The sequence below is a fragment of the Ornithodoros turicata genome, chromosome 1 (genome assembly GCF_037126465.1).
Source record: "Ornithodoros turicata isolate Travis chromosome 1, ASM3712646v1, whole genome shotgun sequence".
Lineage (NCBI taxonomy): Eukaryota > Metazoa > Arthropoda > Arachnida > Ixodida > Argasidae > Ornithodoros > Ornithodoros turicata.
In genome coordinates this window covers 21,948,617-21,972,480 of record NC_088201.1, presented here as the reverse complement: position 1 = coordinate 21,972,480, position 23,864 = coordinate 21,948,617, and the positions used below count along the sequence as shown (strand labels likewise).

At 46.7% G+C, this 23,864-nt stretch overlaps 2 protein-coding genes across 2 annotated transcripts in view; one reads left to right on the top strand and one right to left on the bottom strand.

The window, feature by feature from the left end:
• Window positions 1-15,931, bottom strand: part of LOC135377631 (Krueppel-like factor luna) — a 199,729-nt gene extending 183,798 nt beyond the window's left edge. Inside the window, exon 1 of the mRNA XM_064610197.1 lies at window positions 15,142-15,931. Within this exon, the coding sequence (XP_064466267.1) occupies window positions 15,142-15,243 (102 nt within the window). The 5' untranslated portion in view covers window positions 15,244-15,931. The remainder of the gene's footprint in view (window positions 1-15,141) is intronic.
• A 733-nt stretch (window positions 15,932-16,664) lies between these two features.
• LOC135377629 (uncharacterized) overlaps window positions 16,665-23,864 on the top strand; it is a 64,561-nt gene continuing 57,361 nt past the window's right edge. The window contains exon 1 of the mRNA XM_064610194.1: window positions 16,665-16,765. The gene's annotated coding sequence lies outside the window, so the exon portion shown is untranslated. The remainder of the gene's footprint in view (window positions 16,766-23,864) is intronic.

The following is a 23,864-nucleotide window of genomic DNA, read 5'->3' as shown; positions in this document are numbered from 1 at the left end:
CCCCTTTTTAACGGGTCTTCCAAAAGCCCAAACCACCTGAGCATGCAGTCAAATATTGTGTACATTAAGAGCCAGCGCTTTGGGCTCCGGTGCTGGGACGGCACGGTCACGTCCATTGTTTCAGCCGTAGCGGTTCGACGACTGTTTGTTGGGAAACGCAAGAGCAAGCACGGGGACGTTTCACAAACGCCGGATGTCGCGTCATCAGCGGAAGTACACGCCTCTGCATGCGGACGCACACGGAACCCCACAAGCTCTCTACAGCACATACAGCCGAGCATGCACAGTCGGCAACACGATTTTTGTTATGGAAACAAGCGCAGCCAGGTTGGAAACACCTGCTAGGTAACGTCACGAGGGCGTTATTCACGTGCGCTATTAGAGATCAGAGTGGGTTCATCGCGCTTACTAACTGTTACGCGTTTGTGATTATCACTGCGATGTTTACGCGCACTGCAGAAAAAAAAAAAAAAAATGGGGCGGGATCAGTCGTGTCCGAGCCGTAGCGTTTTACATAAAAACGTCACGATTTCCGATACCTTTGCTCCTTTGCAGGATTTTAGTGAAAGAAATACAAGTATTTATTCATTCCATTCATTGGTCATTTATTATTGGAGGGTAAGGGCTCGCCTGTGAGCCCTTACCCTTTTCCATTTCCTTCGATTCTGATTATGTTTTAGTTTCATATATGCCGACATTCCGTCAAAATTTTGATATTTCAACTTTGCAAATTTATAAAATGTTGGTTATTGTTGTTGAAGCCGATATTGCTCGAGGTCCAGGTAAAACGCCTCAAGCGCTTTCTAACGACACCTCGATCGGCGTCATATCTTCACGCGTTCGCGAGATAGACTGCCCGCAAGTTACGCGTACACCTATATTTCTGTTCTCTCTCGCCCCCCCCCCCCCCATATACACACACACCAGGACCAATGACCAATCACCTTCTTAGCTAGAATCTTACACGTATAGGCTATCTGGATTTAGCCGGTTGGTTGCTATCGGTTTATTACTCATCAAGTTACCGCGTCATGAAATTCGGCATAATTTCGTTGCGTCGTAAATTTAACCTGGCTACCAAACCTACAGAAGTTTCCACGTCTAAACTGCGGTGATCGCTATTCCAGCAACGGGTAAATGACAGAATGAGAAACCGTTCCTAGTGTCCTCCGAAAAAGCCTACCGGTACCACCTACAAACTGCTTCACAACTTACTCCCGCGTTCAACACACCGCTCTGTGAAACCGGCAGAAGCAAAGCCCAGAGTGTCTACTACCTTGCAGACAATGATATGGAGAATGATGCTGCGGTCAAGCCTTAAGACTCACAAGGCTCATAAGGCCTGCAGAAAGTTCTGCTTTCGCACAAAAGAGCTGTGAAGCAACTGGCTGCACCACCGCTGACATACGACTCCATTTTTGTCTTATGTGCCGCTCGTCTATCTCACGGTATAGCTCAGTATAGCACCTGTACTCAACCGCAGACATATGCATGATCTGTGAAAAAATACTTGGTTGATACGAAACGATATATGCTGCCCTGCAAAGAGAACGGACTTATGCCTGTATGTATAGGTGTAGTGGCACGTGCGTCTTGTCACCATAGTCCTATCCGTGGCGTGTTATCTATAGAGGGGTTCAGTTTGCACTGTCGATGTCTCCCGATGCCGAGTTAGACGCAGATGTACCGCTTGCAACACACTTGTCTGAAATCTTCATGCAAAGGTACCATTATTGTGCTTGAGGGTGGGCAGTCTATTAGTCGGAAGAAACGACGTTGCAACACCTGGGGATTTCAGACAGGATAAACCGCGAGCTGTCAATTTCAGAGAAGTATGTCGCAAGCAGTGCAAGGCTTCAGATGATAGGGACACGTTGTTGTAGCCCATCATGTCAAACGTTTGGAAACACGTGGACGTTCGGCTCCATACTGTGTTTCCATAAATACGCTTCCAGCATGTGGGACGAAAAATGCTAACTACCGTGATAAAAAAAGAAATGTAATAGAAATCTAAAACAAACATGGGGTTGCCGACGAACAGGAAAAGAAACTCAACCCAATTCGCCTGGCTGTTCAACCCAACCTCAAAATAGCAGACTGCGCCAGGAAGACGCCAAATACACCGTCGACAGTGAGCGTTCATCGAGTACACTTGAACATCTGTCCTCAAGACCATTTCTTTGGCCCCTGGCGGACGGCACTGGCGTAGACTTGGGTCCAGTTTTACTGAGGACGTTCGTTAAAATGTCATTTCCGCACAGCTCAGTACTGAGACTCACGGGTGTAACATCGAGTGAAACGTCATAGCTAACATCGGATATCAACCAGCGGAATTGCGATCAGCAGTGCAGAACGGCTGTCTATGGGACACCACGCAGGGGGCTTCAGGAAGGCCACACGCGGCGTGCTGTGCAAAAGGTGACCCGTGCCATTAATTTCGCACCATGCATTCTCACCGGGTACATTAATGCTTAGACCTTTTTACGCAAGGCGATATTGGTCCTGTAGTCAAGTAATTCTGTCGACAGACAGTTGTGACGTTGTTTTTATTATTATTAGTGTGTGTTAGCGCCGCGAAGCAACTGTGGCTATGAGCGGCGTACAGACATGAACAGATGGAGAGGACAGCAGGAAGGGGTGGGAGACAAGGGGGGGTTAGTATGCGTCCTGGGCCAACTTCAGGGGGAACTGTGCCGACATGTCACGTTGCGACAACGAGAAGACACACTTATCACGGAGCTTTCCAAACCGTGCACTTGGCTTTAGAAAGTTCTCTGTGTTAGTTTCTGGGGTCCCTTGATGACCTTTCCCTATCGAGGGAGAGGTGATCAAGAATGCTTCATTTCGATACGCTCACGGAGCGCTACCTGGCGACAGCCATAGAGGTTGGAGTTAATGATAACGTTCACATTATATGGAAGAGCGCGTTGAGGAAACTTCAATTTCCGAGTGAGCGCGTGATAGGAAATGGAACGCTATAGAAGTGGCTTTTAGTGAACTGAAGAAGGTGAATTTAGTGGTTCCAGAATGGACGAGAGTCACTAAACAGTGTCTCGAGCGAATATGTGCGTACGTGGGTCCGCGCGTTATAACTGCCGCGCTAACGCATTATAACTACAAGTTTTTATAACTGATTTCTGCGATGAATCGCACTCTATCTCCCTCTTTTATTTTTTCGCGAAGAACAAAAGTTTAAGCGGGGACAAAGGAAAGCGGAAAATCTGACCTCTTTTTGTCCCTCTGAGGGGGGAAAAGAAAGCGTGGATGCACAGGAAGAAAACAGCCAGGTAGTAAAATAAAACGATCAGTTACAGCAAATGTAAACCAATTCTAATACAGAGTACTGTTCGGGACACGGTTAACTAAAATCGCCTGTCAGTACTTCGTCGTCCCAATGTTACTTCGGTTGCACTTGAAAGTGTTGTGCCAATGTTGTATTTTAGGGTGCACCATATGCTGCACGTGTTTATTACTCGAAAGAAGTAGTCTTGCATCACCTGGAGATTTTTGATGAGATAAACAACGGAGTGCTGATTTTAGACAGCCGTGGCCCCTTATCAGCACTTGTGCTACGCATAAGGTGCCATTTCTCACCTTAACACACTGCCTGCGTGGTTTTGTCTAACCTTAGCATTGACTCTAATGGTTGTATTGTTTTGTGCTCTTCTCAGCTCTACCCTACCACATGTACTCTCATTCTATTGATATTATTCTACGTATGTAGTAGATTTTATAATCCTCCTCTTTGGTTTTGTTTACACTTCAAGTAGGCTTTGCCGTACAGCGACTTGCAATGCCCTTTATTTTCTTTCACCACACACGCTGGTAAAGTGCCAGTGGCCTATTTGACGCGTGTGTGCTTTGGCAGCCTCCTGCCGTAGTCAATTGCCCTTCCATACCGCCTATCTAAAATTAAACGGCAAAACGGAAACCAGAAAGTAACTGAAGACCAAACTGTCGCCTGAAAGCGCATATGTATCTGGGCCGCCTGTTGAAGATGAGGCGCTTACATCGATCCTCGAAGGTCGTGTGGAACGACCACACAAATACTTTTATTTTTCTATATGTATATACTGGTTTAGCGGGAAAGATAAAAGCGATAACGGCGCGCCAGCGGGACGAGGAAAAAAAATCCCTCAATCGAGAGGGGAAACAGCGCAGCTGACCAAACGTAGCGTTTTGCCTCTTCTCACATGGAAACGATTCAGCCGGCTCCTGGAATGTGCAGGTGTGCTCCATCGACCAGTGGATCCCCGGAGTCTGCTTTGACCCGCGAGTGTCTGAGATGGACTCATTCCTTTCCATTGACAACTAATCGATCAATCCATTAGAATACCATGAAAATGACGCGAGATGGTTTCCCTTTTTGCTTTCTTCCTGACGCGTTTTAAATCGCTACCAAAGACAGTTGATGAGGAGGCCATCTTCTACTTAAGGTCGCCAGATGAAATTACAGTTGAGCAAAGAAGTGAGAGGAAATGGTGTAATGAACTTGCAGGTACGCTTCTTTCAGTACGAGGAGAGGGCACGAAGACAAGAGAGACGAACTCTTTGAGAAATTAGAGGACTATCGATAGAGCTTGATTGTTGCTCCTGAACTGAAATGACTGAACTGACAACTGAAATGACTATCATATCTAAGGGAGGAAAGATGGTCCTTTTTTGCCAGTCACCAAGGGCGGAAAAAGATAGTTTCAGAATGTGTTTCAAACAGCAACACCTTGGCTTTGAGACTATTTCTAGCTATTGAAGGGCAAAACATGGGCGCACGCTGAGCAGCGCCGCTGTCGCGACGGGCCCTCCACTCGTTGATAAGAGTGACAGCTGGTTACCCCTCACCTCGGGCCTCGTCCTCTCCTGTCAAGGTAGCCAGAATAGATAACAAAATGCTTTAAAATTGGCCCCACTTTCTCTCTTTCCCTCCTGTAAGGGCTGCACGGTTACGTCACGAATCACGCTGGTTGATTGGCAGCGTCACGTTTCTAGATTGAGTTTTCTGATATTGACCCTGGAAGGATGTTATTACTCAGCCGTCATCGACGAGAAAATCACGTACGAACATTTTACCAGAACTTTAGTTTTTCTGGCTGCGTACACCAGATTGACGTTGTATTTGACAGTGTCACACAAACTTGGCCCTCGTTTCGGTAGCACCTCGCTGTATACTTGCTGGAAGTTAACAACCTATGAATGCAGAGTAGTGGGTTCAAATTTTGTAATGGCCAACCTCCCTGCATAATCTCTTTTTTCTTCACATAGTCCCCCCCCCCTCCTCGAGTCGCAGTTTGCGATGCGGGAATGTGCGTCCATCCTTGTATGCAGAGAGTAATGCAATGCTCCATGATTCCTTTATAATCGCCGTGGAGCAAAATATAGTTCTATTGTCCGTATGAACACGATTATTGTGTCGGCACGCGGCTTCAATAACAATTGAGGTCCCATCTCATTATCTTTTTCGTCCAGGTATATCTGTCGTTGTTCATTACAGAAACGGCAGTATAAACACTAGAAACAACTTGTAACGCGAGTACTATTCGTCTGCGAGCGCCTGTCTAGGAAACAAACATTCGCTCTCCACATGCATAGCAGATGACTCATCGGCTTCGCATATGTTCCCTTCACGATTCTCCGACGCAACAGCCTACATTTAGAAGCTCGCGTACGCGGCTGCCGTCCGCGTTATATGTACGTTGTTGTGTATAGGCTGTAGAGCATAGCATTCAAACAAGCTTGGCTTTCAACTAAATCCAAAATGGGTGAATACACCTGCATCGTAATCACCCTCCCATCGAAACCACGGGAGGCGCGCATAAGAGCAACCGCAATAACTCATACAGTTATCCTTAACAAACAGAATTCACTCGAACAACATAAGCAACTGCATCAATATTGTCCAACCCCTCTGCTTCGTAAATGCTCTTACCATTCACGCGGCACCATTTCGATCGCGACACCCGCAGCATACCAACAACAGTGTGATACGCGTACAAACAAAGCGAACATATCCGTCCACCCCATTAGTACCAGGCGGCTCCCAGCTAGGCCGTACTAACGCGATTCTTCCTATAAACCGTACGCTGCGGCCGGTGCAAATGGTGTTAGTAGCCCCCAAGTAAGTCCCGTCGGGAGCACGGCGCTTCCCCTTGAGTCATGACCACCCACGTGCGGAATCGTATCAAGAGATACCGCATTTGACCGCACGTAACCCGCAGGGATGGCACGGGGTGGAATAACTTCATTTCCCGCAACACCTGGCAGGCAACAGGGAAGCGGTGACCCGCATAGAAGCCCGTCTCGTGCAAGAACACCTTGTGATCTAAAATTGCACCGCACTGGATATGGGAGAACATCCATACAGATTGGTAGCCGCAGGTGCGCCTGGCGTGGAGAGTCTCCAACGAGCTCATTTGCTCCCCCTATGCTACGGGTTCCGCATAATTTTCACTATCCGCTCCGTCTCGTTTTATTGGAATCGCGCCGCTCATATGCTTCAAAACTCTACAACGGTGTGGGCCTCGAGAGAGGATCATTAACGTCACCTAATGCGCACCGGATAACACGTCGGAGTCGCAAAAGTTCTACTCGTCTGAGTACACGTATGAACGCACGCACGTAACGACAGTTGACGGTCACTTCCCTCGTCCAAAACGCCTACTCGCAGAGTTCGGGATGAGCATGAAATATGGCGGACGCACTTTCTCCGGTTCTGCCACACTCACACAACGTAACATGTCTGAAACATACAACCGCAAGCAAAGAAAACAAAAGGGGGAGCGATGCAAGCGCCTGTGTATCAAATATTTTCACTCTTCATTCTCTCTCTTAAATGTGTGTCTTTTCGACTTCATTCGTATGGGACGCAGTTAACCCACAGCCCTGAGTGCTGGTTCGCGTCCAGCTTATGTTTTTGAAGCTGAGCCAATGCTTTCGGACATTTTTCTGCGCATTCAATAAGCCCTACGTCGGACCTTTTATCAACATATTCTAATACAAGGTGGATACCACATGCCTCTGCGATCGCAGTCACGACGCGCAAGGGGAGGACTTTGAAAAAAAAAAAAAAAAAAAAAGTGAAAAGCGGAACAAGCAACCCCCGCAGATGCGTGTTGGTGGTGGCTGGACCGATATGGGTAACAGCGAACGCAATACGTAGGTGTCCGCTCCAATTTCGCTTTCCCTACGACAACCACATAACTTGTTTCACATCTGTTCCGGCGTCCGCACCCGCAACATTCTACCCATAGGCACCATAAAATAAAATGTAGCTCAGGAACCGTGTCCAGGCGTTACGCAACCACCAGCAATATGAAAGAAGGTAGAAGGAGCAAACCTCCTACCAAACATGAGACTTTGATTAAATGCGCGGAAACAATATAGGAAGAGATCGATATCGCCATCGGGCGTGTATACACTACTCCAACGCTATTGACCCCTAAGGCAAATGAACATTTTAGAGGCTTCTTAGCGAGACGAAAATCTTGGTACGCTTCGCTCATTCCGCAACTCGCTATAAAAAAATGTGACAACAGCAGAGCTAACGAGGGGTGGAACGAGAGGCGAGAACTGGCTACCTGTTCGCATTCTTCGCTGCTTGGCATGCCTTCGGGTACAATGACGGGGCCTAGTGGTAATGCTGTCTTGCAGGCGGCATATTGCCAACAAGGGATGGCCTCATTTACGAGGAATACCTGCATTCTTACTCATGGATTCGTGATGCTCGAGACAGCGTGTTCGTTGTATTCTACCGTCAAAACACTGACGGTAGTCAAAAGGATTCACCAACATGCCACACCTGCAGACCGTTGCGCCATCGTGAGAGAACACAGAGCAGTATGCATCGTAGTAACAGTTGTGGCCCGATTAAAATTTCTTTGAGATACTGTGCAGAGGAACACCATCTCCTCTAGACAGTATCTCAAAGAAATTTTAACCGGGTCCCGCTTTTTCTCCTTTGTATTTGATCTGAGACTGCATAAAGTCCACGCACAGGTATCAGTGTCGCGAACGACCTCGTGTTGTGTCTGTCCCTTCGTGTTCCCGATATAGTCTCGGGGTTTTACATTATGTCCGCGGAGCTCGGCTTGCATGGACTGCAATCCAAGTGACCACCTGCTAAGGATTACCTTCCAGCGTCCGTGTGATAGGTACGTATGGAAGAGAAATAAAACGCTCATTAGTCCAGTCCAAGAAGTATAAACTTCACGGGTGATTTTTACAGTAATCGCATTAGACCACGATTGGAACTTGCATTTTTTTACTGCGCTGCGTACCCCTCAGAACATGCATAGCACAGTTCTTTTGTTGTTGTTGTTGTTTTTTTCATAATTTTTCTCTCTACTTTGTTTTTCGCGCAGCAAATATTAAGATTCGCAAAAATATCTTAATCAGAAATCCCCTGAAAGCCTACTTTCCAAAGTATACAATATTCTCTGCACAGAAAGGTTAACTCCACCAGTTTTCTCGTCGCTAATAAATACGTGCAAGACTGCAAGAGAGTGAAGCTTCTACATGTAGATCTCGGGAGGTTGTAGATGAACGTTGCAGCGCACCCAAAAGGACGAAACCTATGGGCGTTGCGAGCTTATTTATTCATGCACATGCATCGCGGGTTCAGGACGGAATCACGAGTGAAGGGTGAAACTTCCGCACTGCCTAAGCCAGTGTCTCCGCATTCATTACGAGATATGTGAACCCGTCAATGCAGGGGTGAGTGCGAAGGAAGAAGCGGTAGAGTACAACACACCTTTCTCCTTTTTCTTTTTTTTCAGTCGCCGAGGACCGCCTTTACCCATGCAAAAATGGTATCCGCATGCATCACGTATGAATGAAGTGACCACAAAATAATGCGACAAAGTCTTTTGGAAAGCTATCCAGGAAAGGATTTGTTTCGTTTAGAACGCAGAGGCTCATTTGCGGTCAGCGAATTCGACGATAGGGACCAGCCATTGTGTACCAGAATTAAGAAGCTCGTCGGCTGCTGAGCCTGAGCAAGCAGGTCGATGAAAGCTGAACGCAGCTATACGGCCAAAATCTCTTCGATCGCTGGCTGCACGCTCGAGTATATGAAAGGAAACGGAATTTGAATAACGGTGCGAGAAAGTTGAGTGCTGTATCGCAAATAAAAGGTGATTAGAGAGCAGAAATCCGTGTAGCTATCTCTGCAAACGCCAAAAGTTCCTTCATCAACTTCGGCTCCGAAAACTGAGTTCGGGTACCACATTAGTGAAAGAGATACTTCGCTTAAATGTACGTTAATAAGAAATATCCAATCCAATAGCGAGCTACCGAGGTTGGTTTTTGTACTTTCTTTTCTATGCACGAGTTCTGGAGGAGCCTGACCCGACTTTGTCGAGTCTAACATCTCCATATTTTTTTAAATATCTCAATCAATCATAGCGAGTTCTCTTAGCGCTAACCCCCTACAGTTGTATAGAGTACGTCTTTCGCACTGTTAGAGCTATATTGCCGACGAAAGTGACAAGTGGCGAATTTCCGATAGAGGAACACGCCTTACAGAATTGTGCGTATAGAAGAGACTGGCGGGGTACAATCATTAATTATTGGCAGCTTCGCTGGCTATCGTTACAGTGGCTCATGTCTGACAACTGGCTGCTGCCCAGCAATTAGCGACAAAGACCCCACACAAAGACGTGTTTATATATGTCATTATAGTCACTCACGAGGGAATCGGTGTGGTTCCCTGCGGACGACGCGAACTCTGGCTGGAAGCACTTGGACGTGACGACGGGTTTCCGAATGGGCATGCGATAACTGCACCAACTGTAAACGAGCCGCACCCAGAGGGCCGCGGACACAACTATACAGATGGACAAGAAAAGAACTTGCTGAAGAACTTTGAGAATGTGCGACAGCGACTCATTTTCCGTAGTTGCTTTTCGAGTACTTGGTGGTTATAAGCACACTTCATCGCACTTCGTACGTGAAACTTCCCACACTCAATAAGAGTTTCTTTTCTTTTTTTAAAGAAAAAATTAACTGTTGGAGAGTAAATGCACTGCCACCAGCATCAGTCCCCCCCACAAGTTTATGCAGTTCATGGACCGCTTGCATCGATGGGGAGTACGTTTCGAGGTCAGCAGACTAAACTGGAGAGTAACTACAATTTTGGGGGCTAGAAGCTGTAATTGCTCGCGAGCGTTTACTTCCCCCCTTTTTTTTAGTGTCTAGATCAGCGTTATGCGGTAACAGTTACCCACAAATTTAAACAGCACGCTGCCTGTTCTTTTTTTAGTTCCTTTCAGCCTGTTTTTGTTCATCTCAAGCGGGTGGAGATATAAATCTGATACGATCCACGTCAACTCCATGGGCGAGGAGCCGTGCATTAGCCCGCTGTCACGCTCTCTGTGTAGCTGCGCAACGTCAAGGACGCCTCGACATTGCGAACGGGCTCCATTTCAAGCGAGTCATCCCCATACAGTGTCGTATGAAGCTGGCGGAAGGCATTCGCTGACAAAAGCACGAAGATCACTGGTAACCCAACCTCACCAGTCCATTGTTAACGGTCCGGAGACACAATATACGGACGAATCTTGAAAGGGAAAAAAAAAAAGTTCCTCACTCACGCGTAACAGCCGTTTTGCTGACCTCCGGGGCTTCCTGTCTTTTAATTAAGCTCCCCCCATTACCCTACAAGGTTGCATCTTCAAGCATGTCAAATATGGTGGGTGGGCGCGTGACGCAAATCTTCAGGGTGTGTAGACTGAGCAGTAAACAGTGTAATGCAAACGATGCACGTTCCATCCGCACAGGAAGTATATGGACGTAATGCAGGAAGGGAGACACGAGCAGCCGTCTAACAGGAACAAAAACGGAGGAGCACGTCCCAAGGAGTGGCGACGTGCTACAGCACATGAATTACCCAGTGTTTGCTTGCCAGTCCCGCCAGCTTCCAGCAACCGTGGCACAAAACGAAAAGAGGAATGTTAGCTGCTTACCTTATACACCGCATTCACCGGAGAAGGCCGAAACGTGACTTGCCCTCCGCTGCTAAATATTCCCACTCAACACTACAATGCAACCAATGGAGAGGATGACGAGAACCTCTCTCTACCCAACACTAGCTTTCCTTTTCCTTCGAACAGATAGGAATCTGAGAGACTCAATGGGAAAATGACGCAATTGCTCTCACTGTGGCCGTTAAGAGCAAGGTAAGCTTCATGGAAACCACGCTGTCATAAAGAGCCCCAACCGCTCGAGTCATTCTGAGACTGACCCTCGTCTGCACTTTTTTTCTTCTTCTTCTTTTTGAAAGGGGTCGTTCAATGTGCGACCACACCGGTATCCCTATCCAGGCACATACATACGACCACTATAGAGCTATACATTGCACGCTCTTTCCGCTCATAAAGGACTCTTTTTCGCTCGAAACCAAGTCCTCTGGAGCAAAAACAATAGAGCGTCCGGAAGGCATAGCCCGCTCACTTAACAGCCGCGGAAGCAAACCCGAAGCAAGCGTCTATAAATAACGGAACATAATGCGGCCCAAGTGCGGGCAAAGCACCCGGGGATTATATAAAATACTTCAAAAGAGGACAAAAACTCGCTTGCATTACTTTCAACGTGTGGGACGCCAGAAGGTGACTGATGAGACACGTTCCAGCGCCGCAATGGCGGAAACAAGAGTCGCTCGATGGACGGCAACATAAAGGGGAGAAATAGATCGCCGGCAGAGCCCTACAAGGCAGAAGCCGTTAAAGTTACTGCGTAAAAGGAGCAATTTATATTCAGACCGGGATCCCAGTAAGGAATAGATGGGGATCGTAACGCATAACACTCCTTTCGCATCACAGTAATATGGTCCAATTCGAATAACGACTTTGTTCATGCACCTTCAGACAGCGACCATCGCAATGTGAGCCGGAACAAAAACGCACTCCTCAAATGCTACGGCGCCTATACCGTATTTGACGGCCGGGAAACGGCAGCAGGTTCAATAGGCAGTTTTAGAAAAGGGTACCCAAGCGCCTTTGGGGCATTAAGGGGTCTTCACCGCGCATGTTCAGAACCCAAACAGTGTTTTGCGCAATGCGCAGGGACGACTCCTTATTTGTTTGGGGCCCCAAAGCACTTGGGTGCCTTGTTCTAAAACTGCCTAACAGCAGCTCAGCGATGCGCGGGTTTTGGTCGAGGACGCACGCATTGTGGTCCACACTCATTTTGTGAGCGATTAAAGGGACGTTCGCATCCGGAAACCCATCTATGAAACAGATACTACTATGTTCGGCATCGGCCAACAATCTACCCATCTAATGTTTTTGTACGAAAAGTGCTTAGATGTTAAATGAACGAATTTTAAAGGTCAGCACTGCTTCCCCAGCTGCGCAGGCTCCCTCGGCATGACGTCACTCCCTAAGCAGAGGAGTGAGAGGCGGCGCTCAGAGGAGAAAGGCGCCGTAGAGACGCACACACACGGCCGCGGCATTTCTTTTCTCCAAGTCGCGCCCTCATTGGTTCTTAGGGAGTGACGTTTTCTGGTTTGTTCCAGAGAGGGAATTCCGGCAAACTCTCAACATCCGGCGTCTGCTCTTGCCATGCATTCCACCGAATAACAGCCAAAACAACGCCACTATTTCGTGTGGGATTTTCGACACCGTGGTCGGTGGCCCACGAGGAATAAAAGGACATTATACAAGTAGTTTGGAATCGACTGGAACGGATGCGACCGTCTCTTTAGAGAAAGTGAAAACAGGCTCGTAATTTTAACGGTTACCTCGAAAAGAGTTGCTTGATCGTTGTTTGGGAAGTTTGTCTTAATCATTGAATCAGCCTCCGTGATTTACGTTTCTAATAGAAAGCTGCTGCACGCCCCTTTGTGCGTGTGTGTGAAAGAGAAAAGAAAACTACGAGGGAATGTGTACGAAAGGGAAGCTTGAATGTCGGTCCGTGCCTTTGTGAACGAGTTCCTGCATGTCACGCGATGTCAGTGTGGTGTGTTGGCAGCACACAGGTGTGGGGGTTCGTGTCACGCCACTCGAGCTCGCTGACTTTTTCTCAACAACTATCCTTTGATCCCAATGCAACGCAGTTGTAAGATCAACAATAGCACTTTCAAAGCGGTTGCATCGCTTTGATATGATTTTCCTTTTCTTCTGCGACATGCGCGGCCTGTACTGTACGCCAGAGCAATCAGCAAACAACAGCTATTTTCGTACGAGTCGTACTTAGCGAGATACAGACCGCTGAGCACAACATCACAGATGCTTCTGCCATATCCTTAGTGGTCAGAAGCACGTGCCGGCGGCAGCTCCACTGGCGGAGGGGCCTTCCGTGACGTCACAGAAGCATCAGTTCCGGTATCGGCTGATCCAATTCACTACGCGACTGTCACTCGCCGTAAAACTTGGTTTGCGAGTTCATATCGGCACAACTAAGTGTTTTTTTGCCCTTGTTTACTTTGTCAATTTGTCAGTGTTGAATGCAACTAAATTATAGGCTGTGAAGGTCTCGAATGCAGCAGTGGCGCGATGCCGGCCCTTGATCACCCACGCTAGTAGTGCCTACCGCTCCAGCGTTTTTCAGATGGGTGTACCTAATACTTAAAGGGGCAGCGACATCTGATTTTTGGATCTTTACATGATGCATGCATGGTATTGCACGCGAGAGTATCGAGGAAGATATTATTTTCTAGTGAGATACAAACCCTTGAACACACTTCGACGTCAAGCTCTGACGACAGAAGAGCGAGAGCATCGGTCAATGTTATTGGTTCCCTTGCCAACCTCGCCAACGGCCACATCACTGTCGGAAACACGCCTGCCGTGCTCAAAACTTGGAATGCAGGTTCACATCGATGCAAATAAACGTCTATTACAAGTTTGTCAGGGATAACATGGCTGCCTTTTGGGAATACGCTATGCAAGTAGGTCAGCTGTCTGCGCAGCTCCCCAGTTTCCCTCCCTATCCTATTGCCTGTGGTGCGACCTCATTGATCCCGCTCCCAAATAAGGGGGTACTACTTCAAGGTTGAGGCGCACGTGCTTTCTTCTGTGGTCCGAGCCGGTCTTACGAATCCCCTTATTGCTGCCTTGTGAGTGGACAGACACTTCCGTCACAAACGTTGCCGTTTCCCCTGCGCAGAGACAAACTGTCGTTGCGTATTTCGGGGGGGGGGGGGGCGCTCCGCTTTTAGGAGTAATTCCTAAAGTTCCTTTATTTACTTCAGCATTTTTCCAATGCAGAAAAAAAAAATGCCAGCGTCAAAATGGACGCCCTACTAACGCTTATTATATTATATATTATGATATTATATGACACCGATTATGGTATAAAAACGAAATCTCTATCGTGAAATTTCTGTGTCAAGCACATCGACGATTATGCTACCAGTTCGGACACTAACGCACAAGACTGAGTACCTTCAAGGCTCTTCGCGGCACTGACAATGGCCTAGTCAGAAAAGTATTTATCCACTCACAGCTGCAGACACAACGCCGCCCCTCGAAGGCACATCCTGCACATACACAGGCTGGAGCTCGGGCGAAGACCAATCTGCTTTTGCTAGCGCATTCGACTGAAACTCGCCACTTCCGCAACTCATCGACGTGCACGAGCATTCAGTTATCATCAATGGCTTGACCTTCCCAACCGACGTTTACACACAGTTAACGCACATTCACTTTACTCTACTTAATGTGCGAGCGATACAATCACTCTCTGTACGGTGCGTTCTAAGTGCATGGGTGTATGCATAATTCATTAGAGCGAATGCCGTGTCTTTATTGTCGTACGAGACATGGTACCAGTCTAAACAGTTGTATCCAGACGAAGCGGAATGATATTTCCCATATGTTGTGACATAAGCACGTTCCCGCGAGATCAAAACACTGCATCAAACCATTCCTCGTGTTCAAATTACAAACCTAGAAATCCACAAAACTACACAAGGTTAAACACATCTTCTGCATGTATATCGTCAACTGATCCGGTATCATCTGATCAACGATGCGCCGAATTAGTCGGTACACGCAGGACCAGAGACAAGCAGGAGCAACACAACCGAAAGTGATTTGCGTGATGTCAGACGCGCAAGGTACTTTTTCGGTTGGTTTCGAACTTGCTCCTGCCTCCTCGTGAGACGTCACAGCCACGCACGTCTGGGAAAGCGCCAATTTTCAAACCTACCTGTTGCCAGGAGTCCTCCAGCGACGGTTGGGCAGGAAAAAAACCAGTGTCATGAATTGCTTGAAGTTCATGAAAGATATTTCCACTTGGCAAGATGTCCATGGTTGAACAGGTGCAACGCCAAAACGCCGTGAACACACAAGACCGCGTGACTTCACAACGTTTCGTCTATCACGGCATACACATTTCCAACATCTCACCGAACGCAAGTCACTGACAGCACCATCGCCGGCACTTCCTCACTCATATCACTGCTATAACTGCATCGTCGCGACACTTGTTGATGGATAGCTAGTGCAGAAACCTCAGCTGAACATGCTGATGTGAGAAACAGGTCGCTGGTCCGAAATGTTTCCAAGTTGAAACGAAAGCCCGCGCACAACTCCACGAGCGCACTTTCAAACGCCAGCGAACTCCACTATGTTTTCATTCGCCCGCAAGTCAGCGCTCACTCACACGAGGAGAGTACTCTCGTTTCCAGGGCAAACGGGCCAACTGAGCGGGGGCTGGTGGAAAGGACCCGGTTCGAGACTGCTTTCCTTCTCACCAGACTCCTTTGGAGTTTCACAGACGCGCCGCCGCCACGGGCTGGCTTTCTCTGGCGCGCTCGCTTCTCATGGCGCCCCCTGCAGGCGCTATACGAGACTTCTAGGGGCATTTCGATTGCGCAATGCACGGTCGGAAGAGACTGCCTCAGAGAGTCTGAAAGAAATTTGCACATGCGCCGACGTTATGCTTGATGCTGGCAAATCTCTTGTGTGCCGTTGAATTGTTGCGGTTAATGATGCGGTAACGTCACAAAGAAATGGGTTTTCCAAACTGCAAAACAACAATAAATAATTATATATTTTGATATTAATTCGTTTTAAGTTGTAATACGAGCGTTACCCATCGCGTTCCCATCATTAATAAACCAGCATGACTGCATAAAGATACAAAAGTGAATGTACTAGGCATTCCTCGCAACGTAGAGTATTACGAGATACATGCTCCAGAATTTCATACGAAAACTAGTTTTAAAAATAAGGAAGAACATAAACGAGAGCATAAACAGGAAACGGTTGTAAACCAGGCGCTTAGGAGATATAATACTGAAATAATAATGACATCGTAACTCACAAGCATGACTCTGCGCCGATAACAAAATTACAAAAAAGAATGGACGGTGTTCAAGAAAAGCAGCATAACGCTTCTTATAAAGTTTTACGAAAGCCTGGACTTCCATTAGACGTCCTCACAAAATCATTTCGAAAATCATGGAAACGACAAAAACAGCAACGTATCATTAACAAATGGCGACCGTACGTTGAGAGATTCGTCCAATGAGGAGTCCCCAAGGTTAGCCTTCTCTGTAACGGCAATTTTGCCAAGGATCCTCCTTTAGAAAAACAAAGGGCTACAGTGAGATATGGAGCACAGTTGTTTTTGTTGACCTGCCTGTATGGCACTTAGCCAATAAGACGATATGCTAGGATAACGTTAGGCGGCATGCAGCGTTTCATAAACGTTTCTTTCCCTGTGCATATATGAACGTTTCTCATGTTGACCAAACCTACTGCGTTGTCATGAACCCAGTTCATGAAAGGCGCCGTTCATATCAGCAGAGCATATAAGATCACGAAAGGTAATGGATTCATCACCACATTTCATCTCATCTCTTTTACTGAAATTAACTACCCCACTACCCAACCGCGATGGCCAGAGCGAAGAACAGCGGTGGGCGTGATTTGGGGTTATGTCACAGTATAGTCAAATATCCTATTCAGGTTTGAGTTTCTGATAGAACGACAAATAGTACATTATAGCGCTGTCCAGTGTTGACAAATATCATGATGGCTGTTTGTTCAGTCGTCAGTTGTTGCAATGTAAGTTGTAAAACACGTAAGTTGTATGACGTGCACAACGTATAAGAACTGCGAAACAACCTGAAACTGGCCCTCAAGGGAAGCCGGTGAAGGAAAAGAGAGATTCGCCGGCGGGAGACAGCACAGCAGTGTGCTCAGGTTACGCATGAGCCAGTACTGATCACAACACATTTATCTTCTAGTTTTCAGCAGCCTCTTTGCATAGAACCATAGTTGTACGTAACGCGTTACTAGTAATTGCGTTACTAGTAATCAATTACTTTTGTCAGTAATTTTTAATGTAATCAATTCATTTTGTGAGCAAGTAATTTTTAATGTAATCTGATTACAATTTTCAGTAATAATTACTGAGTAATCGATTACTTTTTTAACCTTCTGTCAACAATGGCAACCATTTTCAGCAAGCCAATCTGCTCTTTTGTTCCACCACGAGTTCGACTGAAGCAATGACACAGAGGTCACTGTGATGGTCATCTCTAGTCCACACGTGTTCCATGCACACCACAGTAATATGGTAATCCCTTAAAACCGCGACCTACTGGAGCAACAGTAAAATAGGTGACTGTATTGACAAATTGTGCGGGCTGAACATAACAATAATAACAAAACGAAGCGGATGTTTCAATGTTGTTTTAAATGTGTATATAAATCTGTAATAAACGCGTGTATGTGTTTTGTATGTTGCTTTCAAATGTATTTGTGAATTTCACTTATCATGTATGTTGGTGTCTCATTAGAATTTGCAACAAGAGCTGCACCTTTGCACACTGCAGGCTTGTTGGCCTTGCTAGGGCCGACAATTTAAAAGTAACGGGAAAAGTAACGCGTCACATTTTTAATCGGTAATTACATTTTTGATGAAGTAATTTGTAACGCGGTAAAGAATTACTCTTCGCGCAGTAGTAACAGTAATTGTAATCAATTACTTTTTTCGAGTAACGTGTACAACTCTGCATAGAACTTGCTGAAAGTGACTTTACACCAATTTGAACTAGCCGCCTGTGACGTCCCGGGTATAATCTTACGAGATTCACGATCCCTGTGCTATACAGTCTGGCCTCATCAAAAGCCATAGAGGAGAGCTCTATATTGAGGAAAAAATCATGTATCTGCGTCAGATTTCCCCAGTTAGCTGATAAATAGTGACTTACGTCGCGAGACAACTACACATGCAGTGGTCGCTCTGTGGATTAATTGTCACCTGAGGGTTCTTGAGAAAAAAATGGTTCTTGGTACCGAAAGCTCTGTACCCTTGCGAAAGACGGGCGTGTCTAAACAACTTGTACCCTGTCAGCAAGTTGCTGGCATCCTCGGCCGGGATCGAACCCGCAACCTTGGCACCATGCAGTAGGCGGACGCACTACCAACTGATCCACCGAAGCCGGTTCTATCCAGTTAGCAGCTCGGCACCGATAACCGACGTCTTGCACTTGAGAAGAGCTAAACGGACTATATAGGGCATAGTCCTGACAATAGCACGCATCACTTCAACTGCTTTGGCAGCATCATAGGTCATATTTAGTGACTCAATTTGAGCCTCATGAACATTGGCTGAGCAATGGCATCCGGATGAAAGGCCCCGGATATGCACGACATGTGTACCCTGTCTCAGTGTTGGCATGAAATCGCAGTGGGTATGTTGGTGCCCCGAGTACTGAAGATGCGCAAGCTACGGGCAAATCACGCAACAGAGAGCCAGTACGTCGCACACATTCCACAGGACCTCAATTCATGCCAATGCTAATTCGAGGAAAAGTTGAGCAGAACAGAGCTATGTGGCTAAATGGAAGAAAGACTTCCCTTTTGCTGACCAGGATCTAAGCTACTCGACATCATGCGTCGTGCCATAGAAAGTCTTGCTGAGCTGAATTTATACTCAATGTTCTTTTTTAATCCACAAGCCGTACGTTGTCCACGAGCCAAGTCAGGTTGTCCACGAGCCGAACAACCGTGCTGAAAGGCGGGGAGCACAACGCACATCCTGCTTGCTTGCGCACTCGAACTTTCAACGTGCAAAAATGTATTGGCGGTTTTTCACCTCCTGCATCGATTGCGACCTGCACACCGAGCAGTCATCCCGCGAAATGTGAGCAAGTCGTAGTAACAGCAGCAAGTTATACCCGCCTCCAAGTTCCACTTCCAAAGTTTATAGTTTAGTAGTTCATACGCCCAGAACTGCCATTTAACCGCAGCAATAAGTAGCGTCGAGCATACTTCAGAATGCACTGTAGCGGTCAGCACCATTGCCGCAATCATCACCACGCTTACGGATTTCGGCGCCAATAAATGGCGGACTGGAGGACTATCTGGTTCTTCTAGAGTTCGCTTTTCAGTTTATCTCGACTTGTGTGGGCGTCAACGCCCGCCGGAACGTGAGTGATTCACTGCTGTACTTTGTTACCACATCAATAGTTTCGTACTGGAACTCACCAGAAGTCTGGAGCTTGCGGATGCTCTTTGCGAGAAAAGTGAAATAAGCGCACAAGCAGGAGAGTTCTCGTCGAAACTAACTCTTTCCTGTTTCTTTCTAATCTAATCTCCTGTGGGCCAGTTCGACTTCAAGTGTATCGACGTGCAAGATATCTTATGCACACTACACAGTCAAAAGAGGAGCCGTCGACAACGGATTTAATGCAGCTGAAGTGAGGGCTGGCGTACTTCGCTGCACTTGGCCCCGTCCAAACGTCAGACAACGGGTTTTGCGGAGGCGGTACACCAGGAAACTGATGTCTGCTTGGATGTGACGAGGTGAATAACAACGATGACCGCTCCTAACGAAAACCGTTTACTGAACTGGTGGTTGCGAGGAAGGAAGCTCGCTGATGTTGATGTCAATGGCGATGGTGTGGACGATGAAGATGACTGCTACAACCTCAATAGACCGCCCTGCTATAAACTAGGAACTTGACTTCGTTTAGAGTACACAAAAAAATTTTACCGGCTACATAAAAATTGCTTCAGAACTTTTTGGTCTTCAAAATGGTGATTTAGTTCTGCTAGGAAGCTCTGCAGTAGTGCGTGAAGGTTGACCTTATGGTGCAAGTATAGGAGGCCGTCAAATATTGCGAGCAGATCAAACACTAAAATAAATAGCTATCATATAGGCACTGACACAAAAATAGGCATAGTAAAAGAAGCGCGATGTCCACCAGCCCCACCCCTGCGAAAAACAGAAAAAGGAAAGGGAGCGAGAGGACAGACAGAGAAAAAGAGTACGCATTTGCATAAAGATCCGGGCTCTGGTTATAGTTCAGCTCAGGTTCTCAGCGACTCTCCATAGAAGTATAGAAGTTTTGCGTTTGTCCTGTGTTATGAGTTGAAGTCGCTGAAGCTTACATTGATGACACCCTCGGTATGACATCCAATATGGCGCGTAGAATTCTAAGTTCAACAGCTACAGCTGCGTGCTTCGCAGTCTCAGAAATTTTTACATCCTGCATCATATTCCCCTATAGCATTGGTAGCTCTTCACGCTGTTGGCGCCGCCGAGATCGGAGGTCGTACAACGTACTTGGCTCAAGTCGCGGATTTTTTTTTAATTCCGTGTTAGCGCCGCGAAGCAACTGTGGCTATGAGCGGCGAACAGATGTGAACAGATGGAGAGAGGACAGCAGGAAGGAGCGGGGGACACAGGGGTGTTAGCATGCGTCCTGGGTCGACTTCAGGGGGAACTGTGCCGACATTCGTCCGGAAAGTCTTCGGAAAACCCAGGGAAAACCTCAGATAGCACAGCCGGTGGTAGGATTCGAATCCAGCACCTTCCAGTCTTCAGCACGACCTTGGTTACCACTAGTCGCGGACAGCGCGCTGTATTTTGGATGTATGTCCGTGTATGTGACGAATACTGCCACGTGATCGCTTGCAACCCAGCTCAATATTTGTCGATCCGTGAGTGGTGTGGATAATACCGAAAAAGCGGAAGGTGGGAACGAAATTTGAGTACAAGGAAGCGTCGAAAGAAAATTGCCCGCCAGGTACTATATTTGGTTTCGCAGCGCGACACTAAGACAGTTGTTTGCGTACCTTTGGCGTCGACGACGTCGATACACAATGAAGCGACGAAAGCGATAAAGCTACAGCAAGAAAGCAAGCAAGTCTGACACCACATCCTGAGAGGCTCAAAAGCCCCCGAGATATCAACTTGGTGATATGGCTTCTCTGCGGACTACAGTAAGCAGCGGAAAGGCGAACTTAACAAAGGGCCAAACGAAGTATCGCGGTCCTTTCCTTACTGAAGCTACCCACGTATATCGTATCGCGGACCTTGGGCGAACATAAAATGACGCCAGTACTACGACACAGTACAGGCCAACCAACGCCAGCGATAGAAATCCGGCTCAAGTGAAGGAATTCTCCAAGAACAGAATGCAGACACGGATTCCGAGTGAAGCAAACGCATAACATGATTTCATGTTGCCGTGTATGCATAGTTTAGGTGCCTTTCGAGGTCACAAGCTGACCATATATACTGTTTGATGGGTTTGGAAGAGCCAAGATGATAGCGGATTGAAAAATGTTTCAGAACTGGTAACAGTCAGTTGCATGGGTTGTACCGCCTCATGAAAGGGGCATTGTTCACCAGAGTTAAAGAACTTGCACGGTTGCAAGACATGAAACTTAAAAGGTGGACAGCCTTGGATGAGGAGTTCGTCCTGGAAGGAGAGGCACTCGAAACAAAGATCGACGAAATAAAACATGAACGATCAGCAAATGGCTGTCGAAAGATAAAGAGCCACGCAGAAAGGTGATTTTTTCGAAGTTTGTCCGGGAAAAGGCTATACTGGCAAACCTCATTTCTTCAATAGCTTTTTCAATCACTTTTCAATGGCTGCAATGCAATATGCCATTTGGAATTAAAATAGAATCAGCAGAGTTTCCCATGCGGATATTTTTTCACGAAACGATCGTGTGAAGACAATCGTTTTTGATTATACTCTGTTGGCAACGGACACTCGGGATTCCTAAGGGAAGGGCTAGCACGTCTGGCCAGAGCCAGACTGATTAAAAGAGCAGCAAGATGCCACATCGGTTTTGGGCAGATACGCTGCCTTGGGCATCTCATCTACTACTCAGAAAGAAAGAAAAAAATTCAAACTCAAGTGTGATCGTTTCGTGATCTTATCGACTATTACGAGTATTCATCTCACGGTACGCCGACAGAGAATACTGAACGCTTATTGAGAACACTTGCAGAAATGACAAAGAAGCATAATAGCAAACAAACTGTATGAATCGCATCTCAAGGATTGAAACAAAGGTCGGCTGATCCTCTTATACTACAAGTCCCTGACTTCGTTCGGTCCTTTACCTCGAGAGCTGTGCATCACATGCGGGCGCACGATACGATATTGCTTTAGGAACTCGATGATCGAGTCCACCCTGTTGTCATACACTAACCAAAAACTCCTTCCTCGGAAAGCAGCGTGTTCCACTGCAGAACGCACAGTATTGAAATACTGAAATTCGGCATCTTCCTGCACAGGGATGCATCTTGCAAACTACCTGCAGTTGTGAAATATCCTGGCAGCCTAATTACACAAGACCTCTTAGCAGGCCGCCCCGCGGACTTCGTAACGCTAACCTTTGCGTGAGGTCAGGGTGCGCAAGCACCTAATGTGCACCGCATCATTCATCATATTCCTGCTGCTAATGAATCACAGCATAAGATGCTACAACCAGAAATCAAGTATTTTCCTCACGAACGATAAGTAGTGCAAACATAACTCGGAGATAGGAGACTGGGCCGACTCATTCTGAGGAAGTTGATGCCAATACTGCAAGAATTCTTGGCGTGGACTGAAGTGGTGGCATCCGCATTACAGGTTTCAAACCGCGGTCAGCAACGCTTCAGTTGTCAACCCTCAATTGACGTCATTTCCTGCCATCCTTCTAGCTCTACATCTACTCGCATACTGCTACCTTACACACACACGCAGTCATCTCCTCACGGTTCGTGAAAGTTGAAACACCAGGCCTTTAAACGTTAGGCTGGCTTATTGGCCCCTATCCAAGGTTTACACTTTTTTTATTTGCAGTACCGCGGTATATAGTACTAAATCGTTTTCTATTTCACTGGTACGAACGAAGTTTCAAATTTTCAAATGATTAAGTGTCAACTAACTTTTCGGACACTGAAAAACAGCAGGACACGTTGTTGCGACATACATTCGTGCTTAGTATGTTTGCTTAAAGATCCACTTTCTTGATCCACGCTCATATTTCTCCTTCGACAACTGCGACTTGGTTAGTGGTGAGCAAACCAAACGTTTTCATCAGGAAATTGCACCATTGAGAAACGTTCAAGAAAGTGGTCCAGTTTCATATTTGTAGAGCACTGTTGGACGCTCGCCAGAGATGCTCGTGGGACGGTATGCAAGAGACAGCCAAAGCGACGTCGTAAGTAGAGGTGGGCCGTTATCGTTATGTGTTCTGTACATATTACCCAAGTACGTAATACATTATCACTCATTTCCGTGAAAATGCACTAAGTTGATATATGAGAGAGAGCTGAAGGACGGTGCATTGAAAGGAAGGTTGCAAATGGCGTTTGTTTATTACCACACACTTACGCCCTCGAATGTGATTCTCTTTGTTGCATATAATAAGCAAATATTATATAGTCCCCACAAGTCATTCGACGTGCCTTTTTCACGTTCAGTTCGAACTTGGTTTCATAGGCATAAAACTGTCTCGGATTATAAAATTGTCCTGTCCGCTTTATGGAAAACGCATTTCACAGGATTTTATGAGTTGGTGGACATAGCAAGGTGGGACGACTTAAGATTTGAGCCCTGGTGCGCATTGAAAGACATAGGTGGTGCGACCGTCTTTTAAGACTCAACGGTCACAATGTCTCAA